Source organism: Dermochelys coriacea, chromosome 14 (genome assembly GCF_009764565.3).
Source record: "Dermochelys coriacea isolate rDerCor1 chromosome 14, rDerCor1.pri.v4, whole genome shotgun sequence".
In the NCBI taxonomy this organism is placed as follows: domain Eukaryota; kingdom Metazoa; phylum Chordata; order Testudines; family Dermochelyidae; genus Dermochelys; species Dermochelys coriacea.
This window is the reverse complement of record NC_050081.1, coordinates 9,977,644-10,004,346: the sequence shown is the minus strand read 5'-3', so window position 1 is coordinate 10,004,346 and position 26,703 is coordinate 9,977,644. Positions and strand designations below refer to the sequence as shown.

General features: G+C 42.0%; 1 protein-coding gene across 4 annotated transcripts in view; it reads left to right on the top strand.

The window, feature by feature from the left end:
* RAB11FIP4 (RAB11 family interacting protein 4) overlaps positions 1 to 26,071 on the top strand; it is a 220,178-nt gene extending 194,107 nt beyond the window's left edge. For all 4 annotated transcript variants that reach the window (XM_038371523.2, XM_043496388.1, XM_038371524.2 and 1 more), the window contains 11 exons: positions 1,341 to 1,523; positions 2,629 to 2,763; positions 4,581 to 4,616; positions 6,259 to 6,358; positions 7,966 to 8,069; positions 8,696 to 8,836; positions 10,253 to 10,334; positions 11,165 to 11,302; positions 11,847 to 12,005; positions 13,346 to 13,489; positions 19,082 to 26,071. In XM_038371523.2, the coding sequence (XP_038227451.1) occupies positions 1,341 to 1,523; positions 2,629 to 2,763; positions 4,581 to 4,616; positions 6,259 to 6,358; positions 7,966 to 8,069; positions 8,696 to 8,836; positions 10,253 to 10,334; positions 11,165 to 11,302; positions 11,847 to 12,005; positions 13,346 to 13,489; positions 19,082 to 19,198 (1,339 nt within the window). In that variant the 3' untranslated portion in view covers positions 19,199 to 26,071. The remainder of the gene's footprint in view (positions 1 to 1,340; positions 1,524 to 2,628; positions 2,764 to 4,580; positions 4,617 to 6,258; positions 6,359 to 7,965; positions 8,070 to 8,695; positions 8,837 to 10,252; positions 10,335 to 11,164; positions 11,303 to 11,846; positions 12,006 to 13,345; positions 13,490 to 19,081) is intronic.
* Positions 26,072 to 26,703: the final 632 nt, after the last annotated feature.

Sequence of the window (26,703 nt, the reverse complement as noted above, 5' to 3'; positions counted from 1 at the left end):
ACTGTGGGAGGGATGGGGCTGGGAAGGTCCCAACCACAAATATTTCTGGAGTTGTGGGTCTAGATAACAGAAGAGGAGCAAGGTGTAGGCCTCCAGTCAGTTCTGGCTATGGGGAGCAGTAGGTCTGGAGACCTCGTGGTTAGGGTGCTAACATGGAGCACCTCTGTTCAATTCCCTGCTACGCCACAGACTTCCTGAGTGACCTTTGGCAAGTCGCTTAGTCTCCCTGTGCCTCAGTTCCCCCTCTGTAAAATGGAGATAATAGCCCTGCCCTACCTTGAAGTGGGGATCTGAGGGTAAAGACTGAGGTGCTCAGAAGCTACGGTAATGGGGGGGCCAGATGAGTATCTAAGACAGTAACTGCAGCTACTGGGTCTATACAAATTTTGGTCCCCAGAACCCTTCCATGCACAATCCTTACTGCAACCTTTAAGAACAGAAGGTGTTAAAATGCTTTGCTGACTAGTTACTAATCTGTCCCCTTTTCAGGGAGTAGTAATCTGATAAATCTCCTCTTGCAGAATTTAAGCCTGCCTATGTGTATGGTCCCAAATGTCCTCTTCCGTGCAAGACTTGAGTTGCCCTAAATTCTGGCTTTGTAAATTATTGACCTTTAGAAATATGAATTGCAAGTGCATCTCAGCAAAGGAGGGAAAAACGAGAGCCTACATCTGAAATACTGGCAGGGGGCAGGATGTGAATATAACACTTGTGCCATTCAGCCACCGTTCACTTTAAAATATTGCTTTGTTTAAACTTTAGATTCCAGAAGAGACCAGGTACAGATGAAAGGGCCCTGCTTGTGAGCTCTCATGCAGACGAGTCTAGCTTCTTGTAAAATCAGCAGTAATACAGAAACAGCCGTATTGTCGAGGAGACTGGAGTCGGGCTCCCATTTTGTTCCAGCTCTGCCACTGACTTGTCATGTGACCTTCAGCAAATTATTTAACCCTGGCCTCTACCCCAATTTTTTAAAGTGCTTCCTGAGCCCTTAGGTCAGCTTTGTGTGTTGTGACACCCTCCGCACCAGAGGAGAGAGCTCATGAAAGGCAAGGGAGCGTGAGGCATTGAAAATGTTATTACAATCTAAAGTAAAGAATCTTGTTTCACCGATTGCCACATCCTTTGCCCTTCAAGATCCATTGTCCTGTCAATCTCACAAAACACAAACACACACATATGGGTTTATTACTGTAATTAGGGATAGTTGTGTTTTTTTTTTTTTTTCTAGTAAATCTTTTCTCTTTTGAATAAGAGGTTACCAGCTGAGAAACACTGCCTTGGGCAAAAGGCAGTCTTCTGAGGGTTGGCCTCCTACCTGTTCCGATGTCTTGTTTCAGGTCAAGTCCTCACAACCCCTCTGACCTCTCCACCTATTCCACCGCCTCTCTGATCAGTAATGAGGAACAATTTGAAGACTATGGGGAAGGAGACGATGTAGATTTTACTCCCAGCAGTCCATGCCCTGATGATGAGACCAGAACCAACGCCTACTCTGACCTTGGCTCATCTGTGTCTTCCAGGTTGGTATTTATTTATTTTGACAGTGTCTTCTTCTGAGCATGTGTACAGGGGCCGTATCAGAACTTCTTGGATTGTCTAGTTATTTTAAAACTAAAATTTCAATTTCTGCCCACAATACTACTGGCAAATGTCTGTCTTGTAAAAGCCATAGCAACGACTACGTTGTTTCCAGTGCCCATAATGTCAGGTCACACTGCAATAAACCCCCTAGCTTTGCTCCTAGATTGATTCTCTTTATATATTGCAATACTTGGATTTTGCAACTATTAGAAATTGATTGACTTAAAGCTGGAAATAAGATTAGACCTTGAGCAACGTTAGTGCTTATGCAGTGTTTGGGGATGACTAGTAGGAACGTCTCCCTCCTTTTTAGCATTCTAACACTGTGTATTAAATATTCCCTTACAAAAAGACATGTCTTGTAAGGATGGATGAGTTTGTATTGGAAAAAAATAAATAAGTAGATTGAACCTGAATGTCTTAAATCTCTTCAGGAAGTACTCACTCTTTAGTACTTGGAGAGGGAGAGAGAGACGCTGAACTACAATCAGCTGATCCTGTCTTTTCCCATTACCCTGGGCTCAGAATAACCGAGAATCAGACTGTTGGTGGTTCTGATAGCATAGACTAGTGGTTTTCAACCTCATAGAAGTATGTGAGCTCACCGGGGGTATGCAAGAAAAATCCTGTAATAGCAGACGACACATTTTATTTAGTCAGACTTGTCAATCTAATCATGGGTATGTTATGACCCTATCTCAGATAGGGTTATGTGGTAGACTGCATTATTTGGAAAGGGGTACGCAGCCTAAAAAGTTTGAAAACCAATGGTGTAGACATAGCAGAAACCATTTGCTCTTTTAAAATCCCTCCTCCAAGTGGGGTTTGGTATTGTGGTAATTAACAGCATATAGTTGTTCCAGAGTCCATTCGGATCCCCATCTCTGTTCCTGTAGCAGGCCTTGACAGAGTAGGTGTGATGGGAGTGGCAGTGCATTCCCCAGTGCGCTTACTGCAACGTGACTATTGTGAAATGCGAGTAAGAAGGAAATGGATTTGAATTAGTAACAATAGCCAGTAACATGTCTCCTTTCCCGCAAACAGTGCTGGGCAAACGCCAAGGAAAATGAGGCACGTTTATAACAGCGAGTTACTGGACGTCTACTGCTCGCAGTGCTGCAAAAAAATAAACCTGCTTAATGATTTGGAAGCGAGGCTGAAAAACTTGAAAGCAAACAGGTGAGTTGCCAGCACTCCGTTCTCAGCAGTCCCTTTTGAAATGGGGCTAGCCAGCAGTCAAAGCAACAGCTACTAAATAAGAAGGAGAAACTGCGGTAATATGCCCCATCTATTTTCCTGTTTAACTTGTATCCATATATCACATCTAGCTAGTATCAAATGTAACAGGCAGTTCTTCTTGTTGTAGAATAGCATAGGATATTCAAACCTTGCCTGATTCTAACAAGAACTTCTCCCTACCATCAAGAAACTATTTCTCAGTTTGGAGCACTAATGTCCTCTTAATTTTAAATACTTAAACAATGAGATCTTGAATTGCAGAGTGTGGGTGGTATTTGCCCGTGGAACAACCTCCCCAAGGAAGTGGGAAGCCCTACTGCTCAGCACCCATGGATTAAAATACTGTTACTTGTCTGAGATTGTTCCCTGTAGCACATTTCTATCACAGAGGGAGATATGTTGATCTAATGAGTCTCTGGGACGGATCCTCTGCTAGTGTAAATTGTCATAGCTCCACTGCTGTGGTCATGGATGTCAATGGGACTGACAGTTTACACCAGCTGAGAAACTGCCCCAGGATCTCTAGATTCTATGGCTTGATTCAAGTGGCTTGAGGATTTTATTAACCTAAAACCAGATTTGGGAAAACAATGCGACTTTAAAACCAGGATGATGGTGACTTCCTCAAGAGTTCTAGCTTTTTCCTTTTTATCCCTATCCCCAGTATTGCCACTCGCATGTAGATAGACAATTGCAACGCATTTTCCTCAGACTGTCTGAAGGAGTCTAAATATTTCTACAGATCCCTTGCTTATTGTGGCAATTCATCTGTGAACCTTTAGCTCCCCCTAGAAACTGAATACAAAGCTTGCCTTGTTTCACATTCCCAGGAACTAAAACATAATGCACTTCATCCAGCCTTGATAAGAAAACAATGAACCTGTATATGTTGTGTAACAGTTACAGCTGCTGTCACAGCAGCACGTAACCTGCTAAAATGTAAAACGTGATGGTTGCCTCTTTGACGCTTTTGGTATGAAATTTGATGTTGCAACTGACGGTCCTGAATTCAGAGTAGTGTTCTGCTTCAACAAAAGATGTGCAATCAGTCTCTGTCACAGAGCCGTGCATTTCTATGTATCATGGGGTAGGGGTGGCTAGTGGATTTGCTTGTGTGTCTGAGTTGCAGCAGATACTGTACTACAGTTTCATTTTGACTCAAGCTGGCAAAAATCTGTTTAAAAATGATAGTGCTGTTTGTACTGAATATAGTATTCCCAAATTCATTTTATTGGTGATCACGGTAGCTTATGGCTCTACACCCAACTTCATGTTGCATAAGAATGGCCATACTGGGTCAGACTAAAGGTCCATCTAGCCCAGTGTCCTGTCTTCTGACAGAGGCCAGTGCCAGGTGCCCCCGAGGGAATGAACAGAACAGGTAATCCTCCAGTGATCCAGCCTCTGTTGCCCATTCCCAGCTTTTGGCAAACTGAGGCCAGGGACACCATTCCTGTCCATTCTGGCTAATAGCCATTGATGGAACTATCCTGCATGAATTTATCTAGTTCTTTTTTGAACCCTGTTATAGTCTTGGCCTTCACAACATCCTGAGGCAAGGAGTTCCATTAGTTATTAGAGTAGTTTATGATTAAGTTTTATAAGCATTTTTTGGTGGAGCAAATTAAAAGCTAAAATAAGACAACTGTATATACCATACAGAACTCAATTGGCAACTAAACTGAGATTTTTACTGAATTGCACAATAACCAGATAAACTGCTTGCTTACTACATTATTCCTTCTGTCTCCATGTAGCCCCAACCGAAAAATCTCAAGCACAGCTTTTGGAAGGTAAGACACTTGAGCTCGTTCTGAGTACTTTGAAATCATTTGTGACCAGAATTCATGCTGATGTCATGGATTCATGCTAAGAATGAAGTACTCAAAAGAAACTAAATAGGGTGTGCAGAAGAGAAGCTTTAGGTGGGGAGAAAGTGTGGGGGAGGGGAGGAGGTTTGACATGGTTGCGGCTGGAAGCAGCTGCATCAGAAGAAATGCAACTTAAGGTTAGGATTCCTCCTTCTCTCTCTCTCTCTCTCTCCCCTCCACAGTCAAGTAGCACATTTAATTCTGAGTTAGCTTATAAAACAGAAGTTGGTTAGTCAAGCCCCTATTTTCCGGCTTTGCTGACTTATTTCTATGCAGCCTTATTCCATGCTCACTACAATTTAATGTAGTTATTTGTCTGCAACTAATTCTGTATGGTCTCAATTGAGAAACTCTCTCGGCACCTCCTGGCATTAAGTCCCTGGTGAAGGAATTAATTACCCACCAGTGTGGAGGAGAGACTGTATAGGTGTGGCGTTGCACATGAATGGGAAGCTAAGCTAACTGAATTCCAAGTTTAGCGTCATGTTGCTGAAAGTGTTGTAATAAAAATCTGTTCTGTCTGGAGGCCAGCATAGCCACTTGGGTGCTGGATTTAGGAAGAATATCATTTCTCTGATTATAGAGCTGCAGCCTTCAATATTGCACAGGTGAGCGAACTCATCAGAGCCATTTTAGTCAGCAACGGGCTCTTGGATGGACAAGCTGGTCCAGTAGGTGAATCAGCAAGTTGTTTCCTTGTTAGGAGTTTGAAAAGATGCCATCCTGTTGGCATCTTATGCCCCATCAGGCATTACTATTATTGCCTTCCTGACCTAGTTTTGTTGCCAGAGGGCAAAGGGAATTGCCCAGCTGTTTAAAAATGGTGGTCACACCAGATTCAGGTCCAAGTTTAAGACTAAGTACACGGACTTGTGGGGGGAGGAATGCAATATTCATACTGGATCTGGTCCAGGAAATCTTAATGCTAGCCCTCTTTGGGAAGCAGTGACTCTTTGTACGTACCGGACAGTGGCATATCATCTCTCTCAAAGTTAAAGCATCATAATGTGTTGAGGAAAATCTGCAAACATGCAGCTTGTACGTAACTTCCAAACAGGTAGTTTCAAACCTGTCTTCAGTATTCTTAATTCTTGCATATTGCAGCATCACACAGTGGAATCGTCTGTTTTCTCTGTAAATAAAGATAAATTTTTTGCCACTTGTTCTGCAAAACTGATAGGCTTCTGTGTTGCTATACCTATCAACATCACTTAGGTCTCACCTTCTCCCAGATTTGGCATCTAGCATGTAAGTGAACGTGATGTTACATGCAACTTTAACTTAACATCTGGCGTGGACAAGGGCAAATACTGGTTAACCAAAAACAACTAACCTCTTTTTAACCCTGCCTAATTTGACTAGCAACAAACATTTGCATCATGGAATAAATGTATTGATTAAAGTAGGACTACAAAGTTAAGTGTAATCAGAGACATACGTAGTTAAGTTATGTTGAAGCTATTGCACAGATGTTAGCTGGGGACGTTCAAGGAGCAAAACCAGTCCATTAAAATAGACTTTTTTTCCCCCCTTATGATGTAAAATAATCCTTCTGATCTTCCAGACAACTCTTCCACAGCAGTAATTTCAGCAGCAGCAATGGCAGCACAGAGGACTTGTTCCGAGACAGCATAGACTCATGTGATAATGATATCACAGAAAAGGTGAGGAGCCTTCACATCATGATTGATAGATTCAGCACAGCCCTTGCTGGTGCAGCCAGAGACATGTCTGTCTACCAGAAAGAGCCAGAAGAGGTGGCTAGTAGATATGGGCAAGTGATATGGGCAAGATCAGTCAGGATCTCTAACGAAAAGTGAGTAGAACTGGAATATCCCAAAGTTAACGTTCACTTCCTATCCCAAAAGAAATAGAAGAACCTAACCAAAATGAGAATGAAAGTACAAGCTAAGAATTCTTTATTGAAATATGATGACATCTAACTTGATTAATATGTAAGCCTTTCACTGAGTAATGAAAATGAAAAAGCAACAATGGATCTGATTCTTATTTCCACTAAATGCCTGGTCAAAACATAGCTTTTGTATTGGTATTTCAGTTGCACATGAGGTTGTCTATATATCATATACATTTTTTTTTTAAACTAAAATAGTTATCCCAGTAAAACTCCTGCCTGGGTACAGTTATAGCAATATAAAGGTGTTTTATGCCAGCATAGTTTTATTCTCTTTTTCCCACAGGGCTAGCTATGCCAGTATATCTGTGTCTACCCTAAGCGGTTGTACTGCTTTAACTACACTGGTATAGTGATAGTGGGACAACTTCTGTGTAAAAAAGAAAGCCCTTACCTGTGCTCTGACAGTGTAAAAGGTTCTTTAAAATTGATATGCCAATAAAGCCAGTATGAATGACAAGTATGTCCATTTATGGTCCCTCTGGGCTGCCAGAGCAGCATAAAGAAGCCTTAATGTGAAGGAGGTTGGGCCCAATGTGCCTGTCAATTCCATTATCAAGGTAGCTGCTCATTTGCTGCAGCTTAGCTCAGTTTCCCAAACTGAGGACCACTGGGCCTCAAAGTCCAAAATTTCCATAAGCAAACCCAAACTTTAAGTGCCTCATTTTTGAGCCCAACTTCTGAGGCACTTTACAGGGGCTTGATTTTCAGGGAGGTGAGCACGTCCAAATCCAAACTCGGGCTCAAGGCGTCTCAAGTTGGGCACCTAAAATTAGGGGACACTCTTGGCCAATGTGACCTGCCCAAGCTGCAGCAGCAAGTCCATGGTAGAGCTGTATATAGAGCCCAAGTTTTGCCTTCCAGTCTGGGGCCCTGTCCCACTGCATCACTTTCCCTCCAATAGGTTGATCCTACAAGGGCCCTTCAAGGGAGTCCTGTGAGAGTCACTTTGGTAGAAGCCAAGCCTGCCTACCGCCTTGGAGGATTCACCCTCATAAGCACTAAATCTCATTGCACTACGTTGTTGCAAGAAGCTGAGTGTTATTCATGCAAATGAAGTAATGACAATCTGTCTATTAAAGTGATACTAAGCCGCTTAATTTCTATCTGTATTTAATTCCAGTAAATATGCATTTCTAAGCGTCAATTCATTGTGCGTTTGCATTGATCAGTTTTTGAGGAATGTGAGCTTAAGGGAAGATCAGAACTAGATGCACTCCTGCTCTCTTGGAAACCTAGACCCTTGTATTAAATTTTGCCTTTGGCACCCAAGTGCAGCTTTGCCCTCCCTGTTGTGGTTTAGATGTAAGAGGCTGGGTGGGTGTGAAAGAGACTCAGATCCTCTTCTCTTTCTAGGTCACTTATTTAGAAAAAAAGGTGACCGAACTGGAAAATGATAACATGACAAACGGAGACCTGAAGAGCAAACTGAAACAGGAGAACACGCAGCTAGTTCACAGGTAATAAAACATGCAGCCTGCTTCCTCTATGCTGTGTCACTGCAATTCCTTCAGGAGCAGAGCTATAATGAGACTAGAAGGAAAGTGGAAATCCAGTATTGGGTCCCAGCTGCTTAAATAGAACAAAGTGTGAACTTTCAGTTGAATTTTGTGCTTGTCACTGTCACACACAGAGCAAGTGTCCTCAAGGCTTTTCATCTGGGAAGCCCAAAAAATGGAACTCCACAGCCTTGCTGCATGTGCAGTGAATTGTGTCCTTTAACCAAGAGTAGCAGTTATGGTCCTGCCAAACAGAGTATCTGACTTGCTTGCAGCTGGCTGTCTAGGGAGAGTCATCTCACATCATGTTATGAAGGGGATGCCCCCATGTCTTTTATTGTATACACAGTCACAGCAGAAAACTGGCCTACGTTCAGAGAGAGAACCCAGCATGTTAATACAGAGAATGGCCATAATAGAGAAATAGATATTCCTTAACTTTGGCTGCTGGGAAGTGTGATAAAAAGATCTAAGTGGTAAATCAGTATAGAATAAAAAAGTGTGTGTGTGTGTGTGTATTTGATGCTCTTGAATGTGATGTGTGGGCAAGTGTTTGAAATTGTTACCAAAATGACTGACCTTCCTAGAGTTAATGAACTAGAAGAACTCTTGAAAGACCAAGAGACGTCAGCTGAACAAACGCTGGAAGAAGAAATAAAACGGCACAGAGAAGCATACAGCAAGTATGAAAAAGAAAAGGGCACTGAAATTGAACTGCTAAATACAAGGTAAAAACATACTAGCTGGGATGTGTTGTCTAGATCCACATAGAAGCAGAAAATCTAATGACTGTTTTCCTCATGTGTTCTTTTTGTAATCCACTTTTTCCATTAGTGTGTGAACCTAGATTGTATGTTGCCTTGTGTGCAGATGGTTATGGGTTAGATACTTAAAATAATTGAAGAGGATCACTTAGTTATGTAATGTCCAAAGGCATGCTAAGTTCTTTGTGTGATCCCTGCCCTGGAGAACTTACTGTAAGACCCAAATTCTCCCAGCTGATCCCTGTTCACAGAGCCCCCTTGGTAGAGGTCTGCCCATGCAGAACAATTTGATAGACACGCTATATACCCAAAAAGGACAGGAGAATGGGATACACTTAGCTTTTCCCCTGAGTTGAAATTTGTTGACTCCCTACTCAAGTTGCATTGTGTCTTATGGCATAAGAACAAATGTGTTATGTAAATGTACTTCACTAATGGCTTTCTGGGCACCTACCATCACTCAAATCAAACAGGAAAATAATTACCCTCACACTGCTGACAAGAACCCAACTGCAGTCAGCTGCCAGATGTTCTCCCAGATGGACAGACATTCAGCCAAGGGCCTTGCACTGGGCACTGAAGGATGCCAAGCTGTAGCTCTGGCATATTGTGAGGCAGCAAAGTCTGTAAGAGAGCCTCCTGTGAGCATGCCGAAGAAATCTATAAAGCACAATCAACCATAAAACTAGAACTTAGGCCAAGGACTCTATTCTTGTTGTCTCTACACAGACACAGGTGTCTATTTTATCTTCAACCAGGACAGGAAGGATGTGAGACTGATTCTCTGCTGTCTTAGCCCTTGGGAAGCTGTTTATATCTGTGCAGAATGGGTGTAAAAAGCTACTAGAATGCTGGTAAATTACTGTCCAAAGTTCAGGGTGGCAAGTCAGGCCTTGTGTGCTCTGTCTTTGTGTGAGAGATGCCCAGTAGAAGCTTAGAAGAGAGTAAAAGTTCAGTTGCCTTATTACTGGCTTCGTATATTAACATGTCGCTACTTTCTCAGCAACAACTGAATGTAGAAAGCTACATGAGCAGCTTAAATAAGTAGGTATTTGGCTTTCTAAAATTAGTGGTTCAAGGAAGGAACTGGGACCAACTCTATCAGACAATTCTCTGTGGACTGGTTCCTTTCTCTTAGGCTCTATTCAGGGTCTTGTGCCAGGCCCATCCCCCTTACATCCAAATGTCTATATGGATCTTTGGCCACTTAAACCAAGTCATTGATACTGCTGAAAACCACTGGGAGAAGTCTTGTCTTTAAACACGTAGACTCAATAAAGAGACCAGATGAATGGGGTTTTCTGTGGAGCATGTTTCTCTCAATCCCCCACATTTTCCCTGCCAATTGTGTTTACTGTAAATCTCGCTGTCTTTATACAGGGTTCAACAGCTTGAAGAAGAAAATGGTGAACTCAAAACCACTGTTACGCGACTGAAATCGCAAACAGAGAAACTAGATGAGGTAATTAAACTTCTAAGTGCTGAACATATCCCTGTAATAAGTGACTGCTAGTCAGCTGTGTGGGCAAAAATTAGTCACTAAACGATAGGTTTTTTTTTTTAACTGACAATCCCCAAAATAAGAGAGAAATTATGTAAATGGAATTGGGAGACCCTCAGTCACACTTCACACCTAAAGGAATATTTCTGAGGCAAACTTCAAAAGTGACTGGCTTTTATAGTCCTGTCCAAGGCCCATTGAAATGAATGGGTGTCTTTCCGTTGACTTCGTTAGGCTTTAGATTAGGGGCATAGTGAGTTTTATTTTCAGTGTGGTAAAATGAATTGCGTTCTCCTAAATTAGTTTGAAAACTGAAGGGTTTTGCAAGGAAATGATGGCAGGGAATGAGGAGGAGAGTTCTCGGTCTTCAAATGGCAAGTTTGTGTTCGTGGTGTTTAAGCTTTTATGCTTTTGAGAAATAATCTCCCTAAGCTATACAGAAATATATCCCACTTCTCTGGCTCTCTGCAAAGAAATGGCCAGACAGAAGAGTTCTGGACAAAGTACCTGTTTTTGTTATCCTGGGAGGCTGCTTGCTTATATAGTGGCCCCGATCCTGCTAAGTGATAGTACATTCAGAACTTCCACTAATTTGAATACAGCTCTGCATGCAGATAGCTGGAAGGATTGACCTCCAGGAGATTAAGCTTCTAGTTGCAAAATGGCCCTAGAGTAGCTGCACCCATGCTGATGAATGGTGTTGGCCGACGAACATGGTGTAAAACAGTGACCTGGAAACATGATGGGCTGGAGGAGTCCAACTTGGTTATCAAGTTCCTGGTTTGTTTCAGGAGAGGCAACGCATGTCGGATAGGTTAGAAGACACCAGTCTGCGGCTGAAGGACGAGATGGACTTGTACAAAAGGATGATGGACAAACTGCGACAGAACAGACTAGAGTTTAACAAGGAGAGGGAAGCTACTCAGGAGGTGGGTATGAACAGAGGTGCAGAGCCCACTCCGGCAGCCCTTCCTTGCAAGAGTGAGTAAATCAATAGGTGCATTGTCGCATGCAAGGGCTGCCACAGCAGGACCCGGGGATAATGTTGTCGATGTGGCATTTCCCCTAGTGGCACTTATTTAACCTTTACTTGTATTGCAGGAGTGCCTAGAGCATTGTGCTAGGCACTGTACAAATACGTACTTCCCTGCCACAATTGTAGACTTTGGTGCTGCTCTCCCATGATCTCCATGCCTCTGAAAATGTGCAGCTGTGAAGGTGCCTTTAAAGGTTCCTTAGGTACCCTTGCACTTCATAAACTGGCTGTGTGATCAGCACTTCCTAAGATGGGGTGCTAAGGGGCTGGCTGTGTTGCAGAAGTGCCCAGCTGCCCCGGTCTGGATCAGAGCCACACTGCACCAGTTATCCTGCAAACACCTAGGAAGTCCCTGCCCTGAAGAGCTAATCAGTTCATATGCAGGTGGTCATTTGCTGCTTATTGAAATGGATCATCCTGTCTTCATCTCCTTGCAGCTCATTGAGGACTTGCGAAAGGAACTGGAGCACCTGCAGCTGTACAAACTAGATTGCGAGCGCCCTGGCCGGGGGAGAAGCTCCTCGTCTAGTGTGAGTGAATTCAATGCAAGAACAAGGGAAGTGGAAATGGAGCATGAAATTAAACGACTAAAGCAGGTGAGCAGGATGGGGGCCTCCAGGCCTCTCATGTTCATGGGGGTGATGGAAAAATATCTCTAATTATAACTTTTATCAACAAACTCCCAAGAGAGACTTTCATTGCCCTGATATGGAGGCTCTTTATAGTCTTTTGCATTTAAGACTTCCCAAACTCTTTGCTTTTTGAAAGGATTGTACATGCAGCCTACATAGTGCAAGAGCCATGCTCATGCATTTGTGTGTGTGTGTGTCTCCTATGCAATGACTCACGTGAGTTGACCATGAGATCCAAACTGGAGGCTTTCAGATCCATAGGCCATGTCACTTTGCTAAGGAAGTAACTCTGTTAGATGGCATCAGTAGTAGGCTACTATCCTTTATATCAGTGGTCCCCAAACTTTTCATGGTCCTGCCCCGGGACCAGGAGTGGGGCTGCAGCTGCTGGGGAGTGGGGGCCCGCAGCTGGGGGCAAGTCTGGGGCTGGAAGCAAGAACAGTCATAGCCAGGGGCTGACCTGGGACCAGGAGCGGAAGCCACAGCTGGACCACAGTCGGGGACCAGGAATGGAGCCAGAGCTGGGACCAGGAATGGAGCAACACCTGAGAGCTGGGGGCGGAGTAGGGCTGGGTGTTTCTCTCCCTTCCCCCTCTTGGGGGCTGGCCCAGGCCCTGCCATGCCCCCCCCCGGGGGGTATGCCCCACAGTTTGAGGACCCCACGCTATATGAACTAGACCCCAAAAGCAATCCATACATCAGTAAACGTGGTACATGTGCACATAGGAAGTTTTGTCACCTTGGCCACAAATAATAAAGGCATATGTGAGTTGGGGCACTTTTGTCGGTCTGTATTTTTCTCCCCAATACGACTAAGCCCCTAGGGGTCATCCCAATAACTCTTTCTGGAGTCTATGTTGCTTGAAGACTGTCCCCAAAATTAGAATGCTTACAGTAATCCTATTTGAAGACAAAGATGAAGATAGGGCTGATAGTTTTCCATTTTCTGTAGTAAGTAGCTGAACAAAGTGAAGATACACATGGGTGGGTTGGTTGGTTTGTTTGTTTTTTGTTTAAGCGTATCACACTTGGCACAGAAGCTGATCCACAGCTGGGATCAGTAGAAAACCGTGAAGGCCCTGTAACATTCCACAATTAGGTGGAATTATTGTGTAGAATTTAGGTCTGTCTCTGAAACCCTATAGTGTTTGGTCATTCTTAGAGGTACCATTGTAAAGGGCAGATCTTAGAAAAGTGGATAGTGACATGCAAAACAAAAGCATTGTTCGCTTTCATGTTACCTGAGCAGTGTATTTCTTACATTTTATGAAAACTCCATTCCATTCTCTTTCCTATTTTAATAGGAGAATCAGAAACTTCGAGACCAGAATGATGACCTTAATGGACAGATCCTAAGTCTTAGTCTTTATGAAGCTAAGAATCTCTTTGCAACACAGACAAAAGCCCAATCACTGGCTGCTGAAATCGACTCTGCATCAAGAGATGAGGTAATGTAACTGAGAGCAAAACAATGCTAATCACTGAATATAAAAGTTCTAACAAGCGGGAACGATTTAACTGTCAAGGTGAAGGTTGTTACACAGACAAATCAGCAACGTAATTCCTGTTCTGCTAGAAATGTAGCTAAATCAAGTGATATTTTCAGATGCTTATTTTAGCATTATCCAACTAGTTTCATTATCAAAATAATAGGGAAATTCCATCTTAATATGGGTTTGTTTCAAAGGATGGCAGCATTGAATCTAAAGGCTATCTATTTAAGGCACTGACTGCTGTTATAGACACTGTTTCCTGCGTAGCAGGTGCCTTATGGTGTATCATTTCTTCAAGTGTGGTCCCAGATTTTCTGATTAGATTTATTCCAGTGTCAAACTGGAGTAACTCCATTAACTTAAGAGTATTTACTCTTGTGTAAACCAAGAGAGAATTTTTGCTCATGCTTCAAACTGAGTTTACACATTGGTTCCTCATTTTCAGTTGGCACAGCTTGGGAAAACCCGGCACACCTCCCAGTTGCTAAGAAGCTGTAAACGATACTGCATGCTCTAACTAACCAGTCCGCATTTGTCCCTGTTAAACCCATTTACCTCAATGGGGTTAATGCTAATACCATGAGTTTGTGACTGCTGATAGCTGACCTTTCAAAAAGCAACTGGCTAAGGATTTGGCCTATGTTAACCTGTGGGACTCCATTGACTTTAATGGAGCTATATTGATTGAAGACATCACCCTATTTTGGAGCCTAACCAAACAGAACTAAAAGGTTTCTTTGTACAAACCCATAATGTAGACACTTAATGAAGTAGCACTTTGCAAGATATTCTAGAGGAGCTCTTATACTTGGGCAGGGGACCAGGTGAGATGATTCGAGAGGTTCTTCCAAGCCATAAGGGCTATGGACTTTGAAGGCAACCAAAGGTCAGTATTAGTATGCAAGTATTGGATAGTTTCCCTTTTTGCTTTTATAAAGTGAGTTGTGGTATAGAACGTGTACCCAACTAAGCACTTGAATAGACCTGTTGACTTCAGGGGACCACTCCTGGGTTTAAAGTTAGGTGTGTGCTTAAGTATCTTGCTGGATCAGGGCCTTGTGGAGACTGGTTGTGCGATGGAGGAATTTTTGTGGAATTTTTCTCAGGGCTAGTCAACACTAGAAGCACTACAGCGGTGCTGCTGCAGTGGATCTGGTGAAGATGCCCTATGTCAACAGAAGAGAGCTCTCCCATCAGCAGAATAAATCCACCTCTGTGAGAGGTGGTAGCTGTGTTGGTGGGAAAAGCTCTTCCACCGACATGGTGCTGTCCACATTGGCACTTACATCAGTGTAACCGACATTGCTCAAAGGGGTGGTATATTCACACCCCTCAGTGACATAAGTTATTCCAAAGTAGGTGGTGATATAGACCTGGCCTCAGAATAAGACAAACTACATGTTTGCTAAAAGAAAAGGAGTACTTGTGGCACCTTAGAGACTAACAAATTTATTAGAGCATAAGCTTTCGTGAGCTACAGTTCACTTCATCGGATGCATTTGGTGGAAAAAACAGAGGGGAGATTTATACACACACACACACACACACAGAGAGAGAGAGAGAACATGAAACAATGGGTTTATCATACATACTGTAAGGAGAGTGATCACTTAAGATAAGCCATCACCAGCAGCGGGGGGGGGGGGGAGGAGGAGGAAAACCTTTCATGGTGACAAGCAAGGTAGGCTATTTCCAGCAGTTAACAAGAATATCTGAGGAACAGTGGGGGGGTGGGGTGGGGGGGAGAAATAACATGGGGAAATAGTTTTACTTTGGGAATGGATGAGTCATTACACAGTCTCTAGTCAAGCTAAGTTAATTGTATCCAGTTTGCAAGTTAATTCCAATTCAGCAGTCTCTCGTTGGAGTCTGTTTTTGAAGCTTTTTTGTTGAAGGATAGCCACTCTTAGGTCTGTAATGGAGTGACCAGAGAGATTGAAGTGTTCTCCAACTGGTTTTTGAATGTTTTGAATGTTTGAATATCCAGGTGGGTATTGTAGTTATAGGAATGCATGATAGAGATCTTGTAGGTGTTTGTCTCTGTCTGAGGGGTTGGAGCAAATGTGGTTATATCGTAGAGCTTGGCTGTAGACAATGGATCGTGTGGTATGATCTGGATGAAAGCTAGAGGCTGGCTGACTTAGAACAACGCTTCCTCAGCTCTCGTCCCCTAATGCCCCTACTCTACTTGCGCTACATTGATGACATCTTCATCATCTGGACCCATGGAAAAGAAGCCCTTGAGGAATTCCACCATGATTTCAACAATTTCCATCCCACCATCAACCTCAGCCTGGACCAGTCCACACAAGAGATCCACTTCCTGGACACTATGGTGCTAATAAGCGATGGTCACATAACCACCCTATATCGGAAACCTATTGACCGCTATTCCTACCTACATGCCTCTAGCTTTCATCCAGATCATACCACACGATCCATTGTCTACAGCCAAGCTCTACGATATAACCACATTTGCTCCAACCCCTCAGACAGAGACAAACACCTACGAGATCTCTCTCATGCATTCCTACAACTATAATACCCACCTGCTGAAGTGAAGAAACAGATTGACAGAGCCAGAAGAGTACCCTGAAGTCACCTACTCCAGGACAGGCCCAACAAAGAAAATAACAGAACGCCACTAGCCATCACCTTCAGCCCCCAACTAAAACCTCTCCAACGCATCATCAAGGATCTACAACCTATCCTGAAGGACGACCCATCACTCTCACAGAGCTTGGGAGACAGGCCAGTCCTCGCTTCCAGACAGCCCCCCAATCTGTAGCAAATACTCACCAGCAACCCCACACCACACAACAGAACCACTAACCCAGGAACCTATCCTTGCAACAAAGCCCGTTGCCAACTCTGTCCACATATCTATTCAGGGGATACCATCATAGGGCCTAATCACATCAGCCACACTATCAGAGGCTCATTCACCTGCGCATCTACCAATGTGATGTATGCCATCATCTGCCAGCAATGCCCCTCTGCCATGTACATCGGCCAAACTGGACAGTCTCTACGTAAAAGAATGAATGGACACAAATCAGACATCAAGAATTATAACATTCAAAAACCAGTTGGAGAACACTTCAATCTCTCTGGTCACTCGATCACAGACCTAAGAGTGGCTATCCTTCAACAAAAAAGCTTCAAAAACAGACTCCAACGAGAGACTGCTGAATTGGAATTAATTTGCAAACTGGATACAATTAACTTAGGCTTGACTAGAGACTGGGAATGGATGAGTCCATTACACAAAGTAAAACTATTTCCCCATGTTATTTCTCCCCCCCACCCCACCCCCCACTGTTCCTCAGATATTCTTGTTAACTGCTGGAAATAGCCTACCTTGCTTGTCACCATGAAAGGTTCTCCTCCTTTTTCCCCCCCCTGCTGCTGGTGATGGCTTATCTTTAAGTGATCACTCTCCTTACAGTATGTATGATAAACCCATTGTTTCATGTTCTCTGTGTGTGTATATAAATCTTCCCTCTGTTTTTTCCACCAAATGCATCCGATGAAGTGAGCTGTAGCTCACGAAAGCTTATGCTCTAATAAATTTGTTAGTCTCTAAGGTGCCACAAGTACTCCTTTTCTTTTTGCGAATACAGACTAACACGGCTGCTACTCTGATACATGTTTGCTGCCACCAAAATAAGTCTTTAATCTTACCAGGGCTAATGCAGAACTTCTGGATCACTAATACTGAGTAGCATGCTCAGGTGGTCCTGCTTAGATGCCCCTGTCTCCTTGTTAATTGCTATGGTTAGTCAAATAATGCAGTTTTGATGGCGGGAGGAGGGGAATAATCTCACATTCTCTACAGAGAGGAGCTCTACAAGGCACATGTTTAAAAAAAAAGAAAATTAACCCTGGCTTGTGAGAATAGAGAGGGAGTATCTCAACAGGAATGCCAAGCTACTGTTGTGTTGAATTATATATGATAAATTTATATTCCCATCCAACCGGAGATGCTGGCCAAGATTTTCCAAAGTGACAGACCAGTGAGTTTTGGGGCACCCCACTTTTTAGATCTAAAATAGACACACCAGAAACTGACATCCAAGAGACTAAAAAAAAGAAAAAAAAAAAGTCAAAGTGGGCGGGTCCTTAAGATTTTTTTTCAAAAACTTGTGCCTTAAATTGGGCCCTGAATCACTGTCACTGGACAGCTCTGGACACTCTTTGTCATCTCAGCATTCCTGCCCACAACCTGGCCTGCTAATCTCTCTCGAGAAGAGGCAGCTGAGCCTTCAGACCTTCTATTCACTCACAATATCAGCCTGGGATTTAGCTTCTAATCTGACCAAAAGAATCCCCCTAGGCTGCCACAACTAACTCTTTGTTTCTGGGTTTCCTCCCAAAAAAGGCATATCTTGTGTCTTTCGCTTGACACATGTCCTGCTGCCAGCATAACTTACAGTGGACCATATTTATTAAATTTCAGACCTGTTAAAAATTTTTCATCATAATGTTTTCTGTATAACAGGTTCTCACTGTAAATAGAAAATTTTGGCCTGAAATTTTTAAAGGCCACCTAATAGAACCGGATGCCCCCAAACCATTAATTTTAATGAGAACTGGGCATCCAGATCTCTTAGACAGCTTTGAAAATCTCATCCTAAACATGCTGTGTATATAAAGCAACTTGTCTTGAAATGAACTAAAGATGCTCTCAGATCCTAAGAGCCTTGGTGAAAGTAAAATGTATACATTTTCCCTGCACATTAATATAGCACCAAAGGTGCATTATTTATGATTAAAATAGATCCTCTTTTATTTGGACAGGAAACTGTAGCCTCAAAACATGTATGTTTTAATTCTCACACTGTTCCTCAATACTCTGTTTTTACAACATCCTTTCCTCTACAGATGTAGGAGTGCTTTAAAAAGGTTTCATTAATATACACTCTAAGATGAGGAAACAGACACCTACTCATTCATGAGCAGGCAGTATGGGCTAGTGGATAGAACACCAGGCTCTGAGTCGGGAGCCTTGGATTCTATTTACAGTTTTGCCCCTGACTCAAGTGACTTGCTCAATGGTACTTAGGGGTGTGTCTACACATACAACACTGCAACTATGCCACTGCAGCGCATCTGGTGAAGATGCTCTGTACCGACAGAGAGCTCTCCTGTTGGTATAATAAAACCACCTCCGCAAGCAGCAGAAGCTGCGTCGGCAGGAGAAGCTCTCCCACCGGCATAGCGCTATCTACACCAGCACTCATGTCAGCAGAACTTATGTCGCTCAGGGGGATGAATATACCACCCCCCTGAGCAACATAAGTTACACAGACATAAGTGCCCGTGTTAGGCTAACTGCATAATGGGGATACTTATCTACCTTTTTGTGTCTTCACTTTGCAATCTCTTGGGGTGAGGGGAGAGCAGAGTATCATTAGAGGCAATGAGTAATTTTTTTAATACAAAGGGAACCTGAGGCCAAGCCTCATACCTACAGCATTGTGTAAGTTTAAAATTGGATGAGTGACGTTTTGCAATAGATACTTAACTTGGGAATCTTTGTTTCAGCTCATGGAAGCTCTTAAAGAACAGGAGGAAATAAACTACAGATTGCGACAGTATATGGACAAGATTATTTTGGCCATCCTAGACCACAACCCATCTATCCTGGAAATAAAAAATTGAAGGACAAAAAAAGCAATTGCCTGATATTTCTGCACATGCCACTGGATCTAAACATCACTCTGATACTGTAAATGATTCTATATATATCTTATGTGTGAATGTGGGTGCGTGGGTATGTTTATATGATGTCTGGTACACTTCTCTGTGAGTCATCAAATCAGCTTGATTCATTTTTTTCATGCACTTTCAATATCTGTGACAAGATCACTACTATATATTAATGTAATAACAATATAACTGGATCACGCTGTTTTAGCTACTGGACATAATGACTCTACCTCTGGTGGTAAGGGTGAAATACAGTGGACACATATGGATGTCTCCCCTCCCTTTAAGAACAAGAATTACTCTTTCATTCTTTCAAATGAATGAGGGTACTCCCAAAAATTTGACACATCCAGGTTTGATTCCTGTCTGGTGCTGACTAAATCACACTCTATTGAATTTAGCTTTGCCAGAGCTTTACTACTGAAACCACAGAGTTAAAAATAAACCTTTGGCCAAACCTGTGCTTTTTTAAAAAATGAATATCTGGGGGGGATGAAGATCAAACTGCAGAATTGTTAATATCCATGTAAAAACACCATCCACTTGTTTGCCACTGTCAGCAAAAAGTGCTTTTAATATGAAGGCCACATATCAAAGTTCAGGATGATTGCCAGTCTGTCTAGTGTGTGCATGTGTATGTGTTGTGCCTGGGTCCCTATAGCATTGAGGCATTGCAATGTATACCCTTATTTTCAGGGGTTTATCACTGGGCCATTTAAAATTAATTCTGGGATCCAACTCCTCTGCATTTGAAGGCTTCAACCAGGGAACACATTCTGTTTTAAATGTTACTGACTGCATGCAAATCCACTTCATTATTTTAAAGAAACTTTAACTTAAATAGCTCAATTCCCTTCCCCACAACCAAAGCACACTGTTGCACTCCTATGAGAGAGAGAGAGCTGGGGGAGGGGGGGCATGGAAGAGAGAATGGTGGGGTCCTCCTACAGTTTTGCAGTTGGTTAATCCCTGATGTAAACTAATTTAATCTTTGAGCGGTTAAAAGTAAAAATCACACTTAAGACACCAAGTAATGTGCAGCATGTTCCACCCCCAACCCCACTATTTCACAAGAGCTTGCATTCATCACCCAAATTACCCATCCCAAATGCATCTCCTGTCTGAATGCACACATTCATATGCTCTGAATCGGGAAAGTACATAAGCATGTGCTTAACTTTGAGCATATACTGTACTTAGGTCCCATTTGGAGTTAAGGATACACTTAAAGTTAAGCACTTTCATAAGTACTGTCCTGTCTAGGGATGGGTTTAAACACCATTTATGTGCTTCCTGAATTGGGTCCATTTCTTGTAGAATTAGGACCTTTTAGCTAAAAGTAGAATCAGCTTGAAGTTAAATGCTGGGAAATTTTATTCCAAGCACTAAACATTTTGTTTAAAAAATTTTTTTTTACACATTTTTTAAAAAACCCAAAAAACAAACAAACCAAAAAAAAAAAAAACACAGGTGGGGAGGAAAAAATCCACCCTTTCTTTCATACCAATTGGCACAAGCAGGGAAACTCTCTGGTCGATTTCTCTGTAATCAAATATCTGGCTTTGCCTACGTGCATAGAGATGTGTTCTTGTTTATTTTAACACGCTCCTTGGAAATGGACTGTTGCAGTAGATCTGACTGACTTTCTGTATATACTTGTTGGCAGTTTGTCTCACACCTACCATTGTCTTTGTGTATTTTTGTTTGTGTATGTAATGCATTTTTCCATATTCTGAATACCTACAGCATGTATTCTATTACTGATGTAAATATATATATATAATATATTTTTTTTTCTGCAGCTGCTATAATCTTGCCTTCAGTGATATTTTATTGGAGTAATGGGCAGGTGTGGGGAAGCACTGAAAATTGTCTGTCTTGAAGGCAAGACAATAAAACCAATTCAGTTATTTATTTGAATCCGTTATTTAAGCTCTAGGTAGGGCCACAGGACTGGAGGAGAGCTAATGATGAAAATGTAATTGTCCTTTTCAGGCCTGGGTGAACCGTATAAGGGCTCATCTCCACTGGAAAAATGTTATTTTGGTGCTTAACATTAAACACTTAAGGATAGAGTCTTAGCAGAGGAGATTAGGAAGAAGGTGTCTCTAAGCCACCCTTTTGCTCCCCTGATTTTTGGAGCAGCCAGAGGGAAGTCCACTGAGTCCAGAGTAACGATGCTAAATTACACGGGCTCCAGCGGTCTTACACTGGTTCCATCCATAGGAGATCAGGCAGAGCATCATCCCCTTCCCCTATAAGGGGGCTGATGGGGCAACTGATGAAGTTGAAACAGCTGTGTCTGCTTAATTCTACCCAAGGACTTCCCTCTAGTGGAAAGATCCTTAGCTGTGCTTCAGCACTGAAGTTTCCACTTGCTTTGTGCTGCCTCTTAAGTCTGTGCCATAAATCTGGCCCTCTGCATAGACATGGACTATCCTGTGTTTTTAAAATCATGTGAGCTGACCATAATTAACCTTAAGGTGTGATCTAGGTTTAGGTGGCCCTTGAGGTAAACTACAACCAGCAGATGCAATACAAGACCTGATGGTCCTTGTCTGTAAATGTGCTAAGGTGCATTTTTTTACCATTCTAAAGCAATGAAGTTTGCCGGTGTAGATGAGGCTACTGCTGTTTCAGATTGGAAAATGTTTCCTTATTTAAATATTAGGGGAAATACTCAGGTTTTCAAACATTTATTTAAAAGAAAAATGAAGTCCAACATTCAGAATTTTGTAGTATAACACTTTAAAAGCCTTTATTAGAGCGGGACAGTCAATTGATGGTTTGAGTAAAGAGTGAATAAGGTCTTCAGGTTTTGGTTAATAGAAAATTATTAAATTGGATGTTTTAGAAGCTGAAAGCTTGATCCTGCTCACATTGAACTCAACATCAAAACTCCCCTGGAGTTCAGTGGATGTAGGATTGGGCCATACATAATTTAGGGTCAAATTCACCCCTGTGCAGAGAACTTGTATCAGTGGTAAATAGTCTTAAGTTTCACTTGAGTCCTCACAATAGCATTTGGGCTACCTGTACATATAGGTCAATTTCATGCTTATAGGTAGGTTGGTTTTTTTTTTTTAACGTGTTTAGCAGTTGCATGGAGAGCTGCTGGGTGCTGAGAACTTGAAAATCTGTTCCTCAATCCATAGTGTTTGTGAGTGCTCTAAAACAGTTGCCTTAAATAGGTTTTGATTTGCATAGAAGGCAATCCCTTTTCCACTCCTGAAGGGAATTACTTTGTATGATAGCTTGTGTATTTATTTTTAATGTTACCTTTTCTTTCTGAATGAAGAAACTTATTTTCTCTCAGGAGTCACTATTCTAAAAAACAAAACTGTAATTCAGGCAACTTGGGTCTAATATTAGATCTGCAGTAACTAGTGACCTGTGTAAGACCAAGTTGTTCTTTGCACAAAAGCCTTGGGACAGAAGGTGTTTTGCCTGTATGTGATGCAATGTCACATCAGTAACAAGGAGTCACTACCTTGACAGAGACTTAGGGGAACACAACTTGCTATTAACATCTGAACTTGGACACAGCAGACTCTGGCCCTGTAGAACAACTTTGGCAGAGTGGGGAGGAGAGAGCCAGTTGTAGCTCCCAGCTGTACTGGCTTTCTGATGCCCCCACCAACCATATAGCAGGGGAAATGCAAGAAGGGGGGACACACACACTGCCTGAGCCTGCAAACACTCGAGCATATGTGTAACCACTGGCATGACTATTCCCATTGAACATGATGGAACTGTCACCAGAGGAAAGTCACTGATGGCATTTGTAGGACTGAGCCAATCCAGTCATCTGTGCCATATTTAGTTGAGCAATGATTTACCTTGCTGGGTAGATTAAAATATTAATCTGATTTTGAAATAATCAGTCTAGTTTTTTAATGTTACCTCTACAGTCTAATAATATCACAATACAACAAACATTTCTATACTGAAATTGAGCTTTTTTTTTTTTTTTTACTCTGACAGCCTAAATTCTGTCCAAGATACCATATCTGTATTTATCTGCTCCTTACATGGAGCAAGTTCTCTCTACTTTAGATCCTCAAGCTAAAGCAACACTGAGGTCAACCTAAATGCAAAGGGTTTTTTTGTGCAATGGAAAAAGACAGTTTACTTCTTGCCAGAAGTTGCACTCAAATACTAAACACAGGCTATTGTGGAAAAGGCACAGTTTATTTATTTGTTTCAGAATCACTGAAGTCAAGCCTCAAATCCTTTCTAACATCAGTAGTTACACATTAAGGGCTAGTTCTCCAGTTGATGCATATTTAGTTTTGATTTCAGTGGAGTGCCACAGATCTATACCAGCGGAGGTTCTGGCCAAGAAACTTTAACTTGTACTGACATGGGAAGCAGAGAATGTTTCATGTATTTTTGGATCATTTCAGTTTTATTAGTTCTGAACGCTAGAGCTGGTTAGAAACTTTAATTTTAAAAAATGGACATTGATTGACAAACTTTACATGCCCACCTCTGAACTTTTTTTTTTTTTTTCTGAGCAGATCTGTAGGAGGGGGACCAACAAAAAAAAAAAAAAAGTCCAACTAAAAAGCTTGCTACTTTCTTCAAGGCTGGGGTGTTTTTTTTTTCTGGGGGGAGTGAATTCAGGGTTTGGTTTGTGTTTTTTTTTTTTTTTAAACCAGCTCTATGGAAGAATTACTATAGTTTAATTAATCCACTTGGGACACCAAGGAGAGATGAAGGTCCAAATTTCTGCTGGCATAAAAGATGTAGTACTGTTTAAGTTAATGGACCCATGCTAGTCAACACCAGCAAAGAATTTTGCCAGTTACACTTATGTTGGCAATTTAGGACACTAAAGCTAATGTACAAATGAGTGTGCCCTGTAATAACACACTGACCCAGCTGGGGAAGTGGGTTAATAAGAAAAGTCAGTATTAAATGTCCTCTCTGGCCTAGTTCTAGTAGTCTGGGATAAGTGTCAAGCATATTGGAATTTTAAAATAAATTAATACATTAACTTCTCAGATTTAAATACCAGCAAATACAAGATTGTCGTCTTTTAAACAAGGCGGAACAGAAACCCTAATTTGTATAGTGTTTTCAAGACAACCTGAATCGGGGGCCTGATCAAACTCCGATTGAATCAATGGCAAAACAGCCTGTTGTATTCCACAGGAGTTGGATCAGACTTTCTGCGAGCAGATCTCTCACAGTGTAAGTAATACTGCTCATCTGTGCATCAAGTGTCATTACTTGTAGCTGCTCCCGGAAAGTCATCAAAAGGCCATTGCAGTCACTGTGTAACGCAACTAAACTGTAATGTTAATGCTTCAATTTCATTCCTGTTGTATAGTGCATATTGTTTTAATATTTTCAAATAGAGGAGTATTGTTTTCAACAGCTGTTTGTTACTTGATGCAGAGCAAGTTGGGGGAGGGCAGAGGGGTGTTAATGAAACTTTGCATGTGTGTGTAGAGGTTGATATGGGTTACAGGATGCATTAGGTTTGAATTCTGTTACCCTGACGTACGATATTCTTCTGTCTATACAGGCTCTTTGGCGGGACACTTTTTTTTTTTTCTCTTGTACTTTTGTGAGGTCAACTGAACGCCTACAAATGAAACACTTTGGTAACTTAAGTTAAGCGAAGAGTATACGATGTTGGCGCACACATTGGCTGAACTGGGTTTGTGGGTTCTTATATAGTTGGGATAGTCTGAGTCTGATTATTAGAGCTGGTCAAAAAAAAAAAATTTGTCAGACACTGAAGAAAAATGGTATTTTTTTTCTTTAAAATGTTTTAAAATATTCCTTCCACTCCCTCCTCCACCTTTTTCCTGTTTCTATTTTGCTACCAGGAAAGGGGGCTAAAAAAGGGGAGGGAAGCAAATTATTTAAATTTGCAATTTTGAAAAATTAACATTTTTGTTAAAATTTCCCATTTTTAAGAAAAAAAAACAGCTGGCCTTTTTACCTGCTCTAATAATTACATCATGCCACTTTGCCTAGTGGAGATCTAATTGGTGGTCATTCCATTTTCTAAATCAGAGAGGGAGAGAAATCTGATCAAAAACTTAGCAGGGGCAAATGCAAGTCTGTGGAAGGTTAAGGGCCCTTAACACAGATTTGTTTACCTACAGAACAAGGCAAATTATTGATAGCTTGTGTATGTTAATAGCAACCTGTTTGAGGAGGTTTTTTGGTGCTGAATGACAGATTTTAGGAAAGGTATGAGTGACTTGAATCTCCCCTTTGGGGACTGATCCTGCATTCCTAGGGCAGTCAAAACTCCCACTGCCATGAGGTTTGGCTGTCCAAGGAATGCATTGATTAGGTCCTTAAGCTACAGGGGAGCAGTGCTTCAAGCTGCCTGCATTATCCAGTTGTCTCAGCCAGGATATGGAGCACCTGTTTCCAGGGCTGAGAAGGTATAGTATGGAGACTGAATATTCAAGTCTATAAGTGAGTGGGTTTTTGTGTGATGGGTCTTACGTCGCTGGAGGTATCTGGTATGCTTTTCTCTCCACTGTTCCTACCACTGTCTTAGCGCAACATGTGATAGCAACAACAGGAACACTAATGTAGACTGGATGCTGGAGTTTGAACCCTCATGCTGCCCTGCCCTGCCCTGAGCAGGTTTAAATGACACAGTGCTTGAAACAGAAGCTGAGCCCAGTACCTTACCTATGTTAGAGCCCCACTGCTGCTATCATTGATGGATGTGAGCCAGCATTAGCAACAATGAGAGGTGGCTTTAGAGCAGAAAAAAGCCTATTGTAGGTAAGGGCTTAATGGCCCTATTTACATTGACCAAGGAAAGAGTGTTAGCAGGACAGCTGGGTTTTTGTTTTTTGTTTTTTTTAAAGTGTTGGAGATCCAAAATTTTGCCAACATTTCTACTGAACTTCTACAAACATCAGTATTTTACCAATTTCAAAAAATGTGACCAGCTCTAGTTAGTGGCTCTGTAGTGAGCTGTGCTTTGGGTTAATACAGAGGTGTTTGCCTAATTTCTTTGGCCAGCATGAAGAGGGCCTCTGTAACAAATTATGTGGGCAAATTTTAATTTAGCTTAATAGTTTTGATGATCATTGTGATTTTGGATGTTTAGCACTTGCTGTTGCAGAGGGGAAGAACTGCCAGAATAGCAGGAGACACTCCATACTCTCTCCCCAATAGACTTGGGTAGCACATGCTCTCATGCAAGAGAGAATCGGAGTTGTGCATTAGCTCCCTTTTGCTTACAGCTGATGCCAGTCCTCCAATAGCAAGAATTCTAGCTTTACGTTTCTTGGGTATAAATCCTTCTTTGCAAGGTATCTGAACCTAAAAGCATGTACACGTCAGTTAAAGTCCAAATCTATTTAGGGTGCAATTCTGCATTCCTGTCTTGATCAAAACTTCCCAGTATGATCCATGATGTGAATTTTGCATGGGCAAGCTTTTAAGAGAGCTGAGGGGAAACAAACATTAAG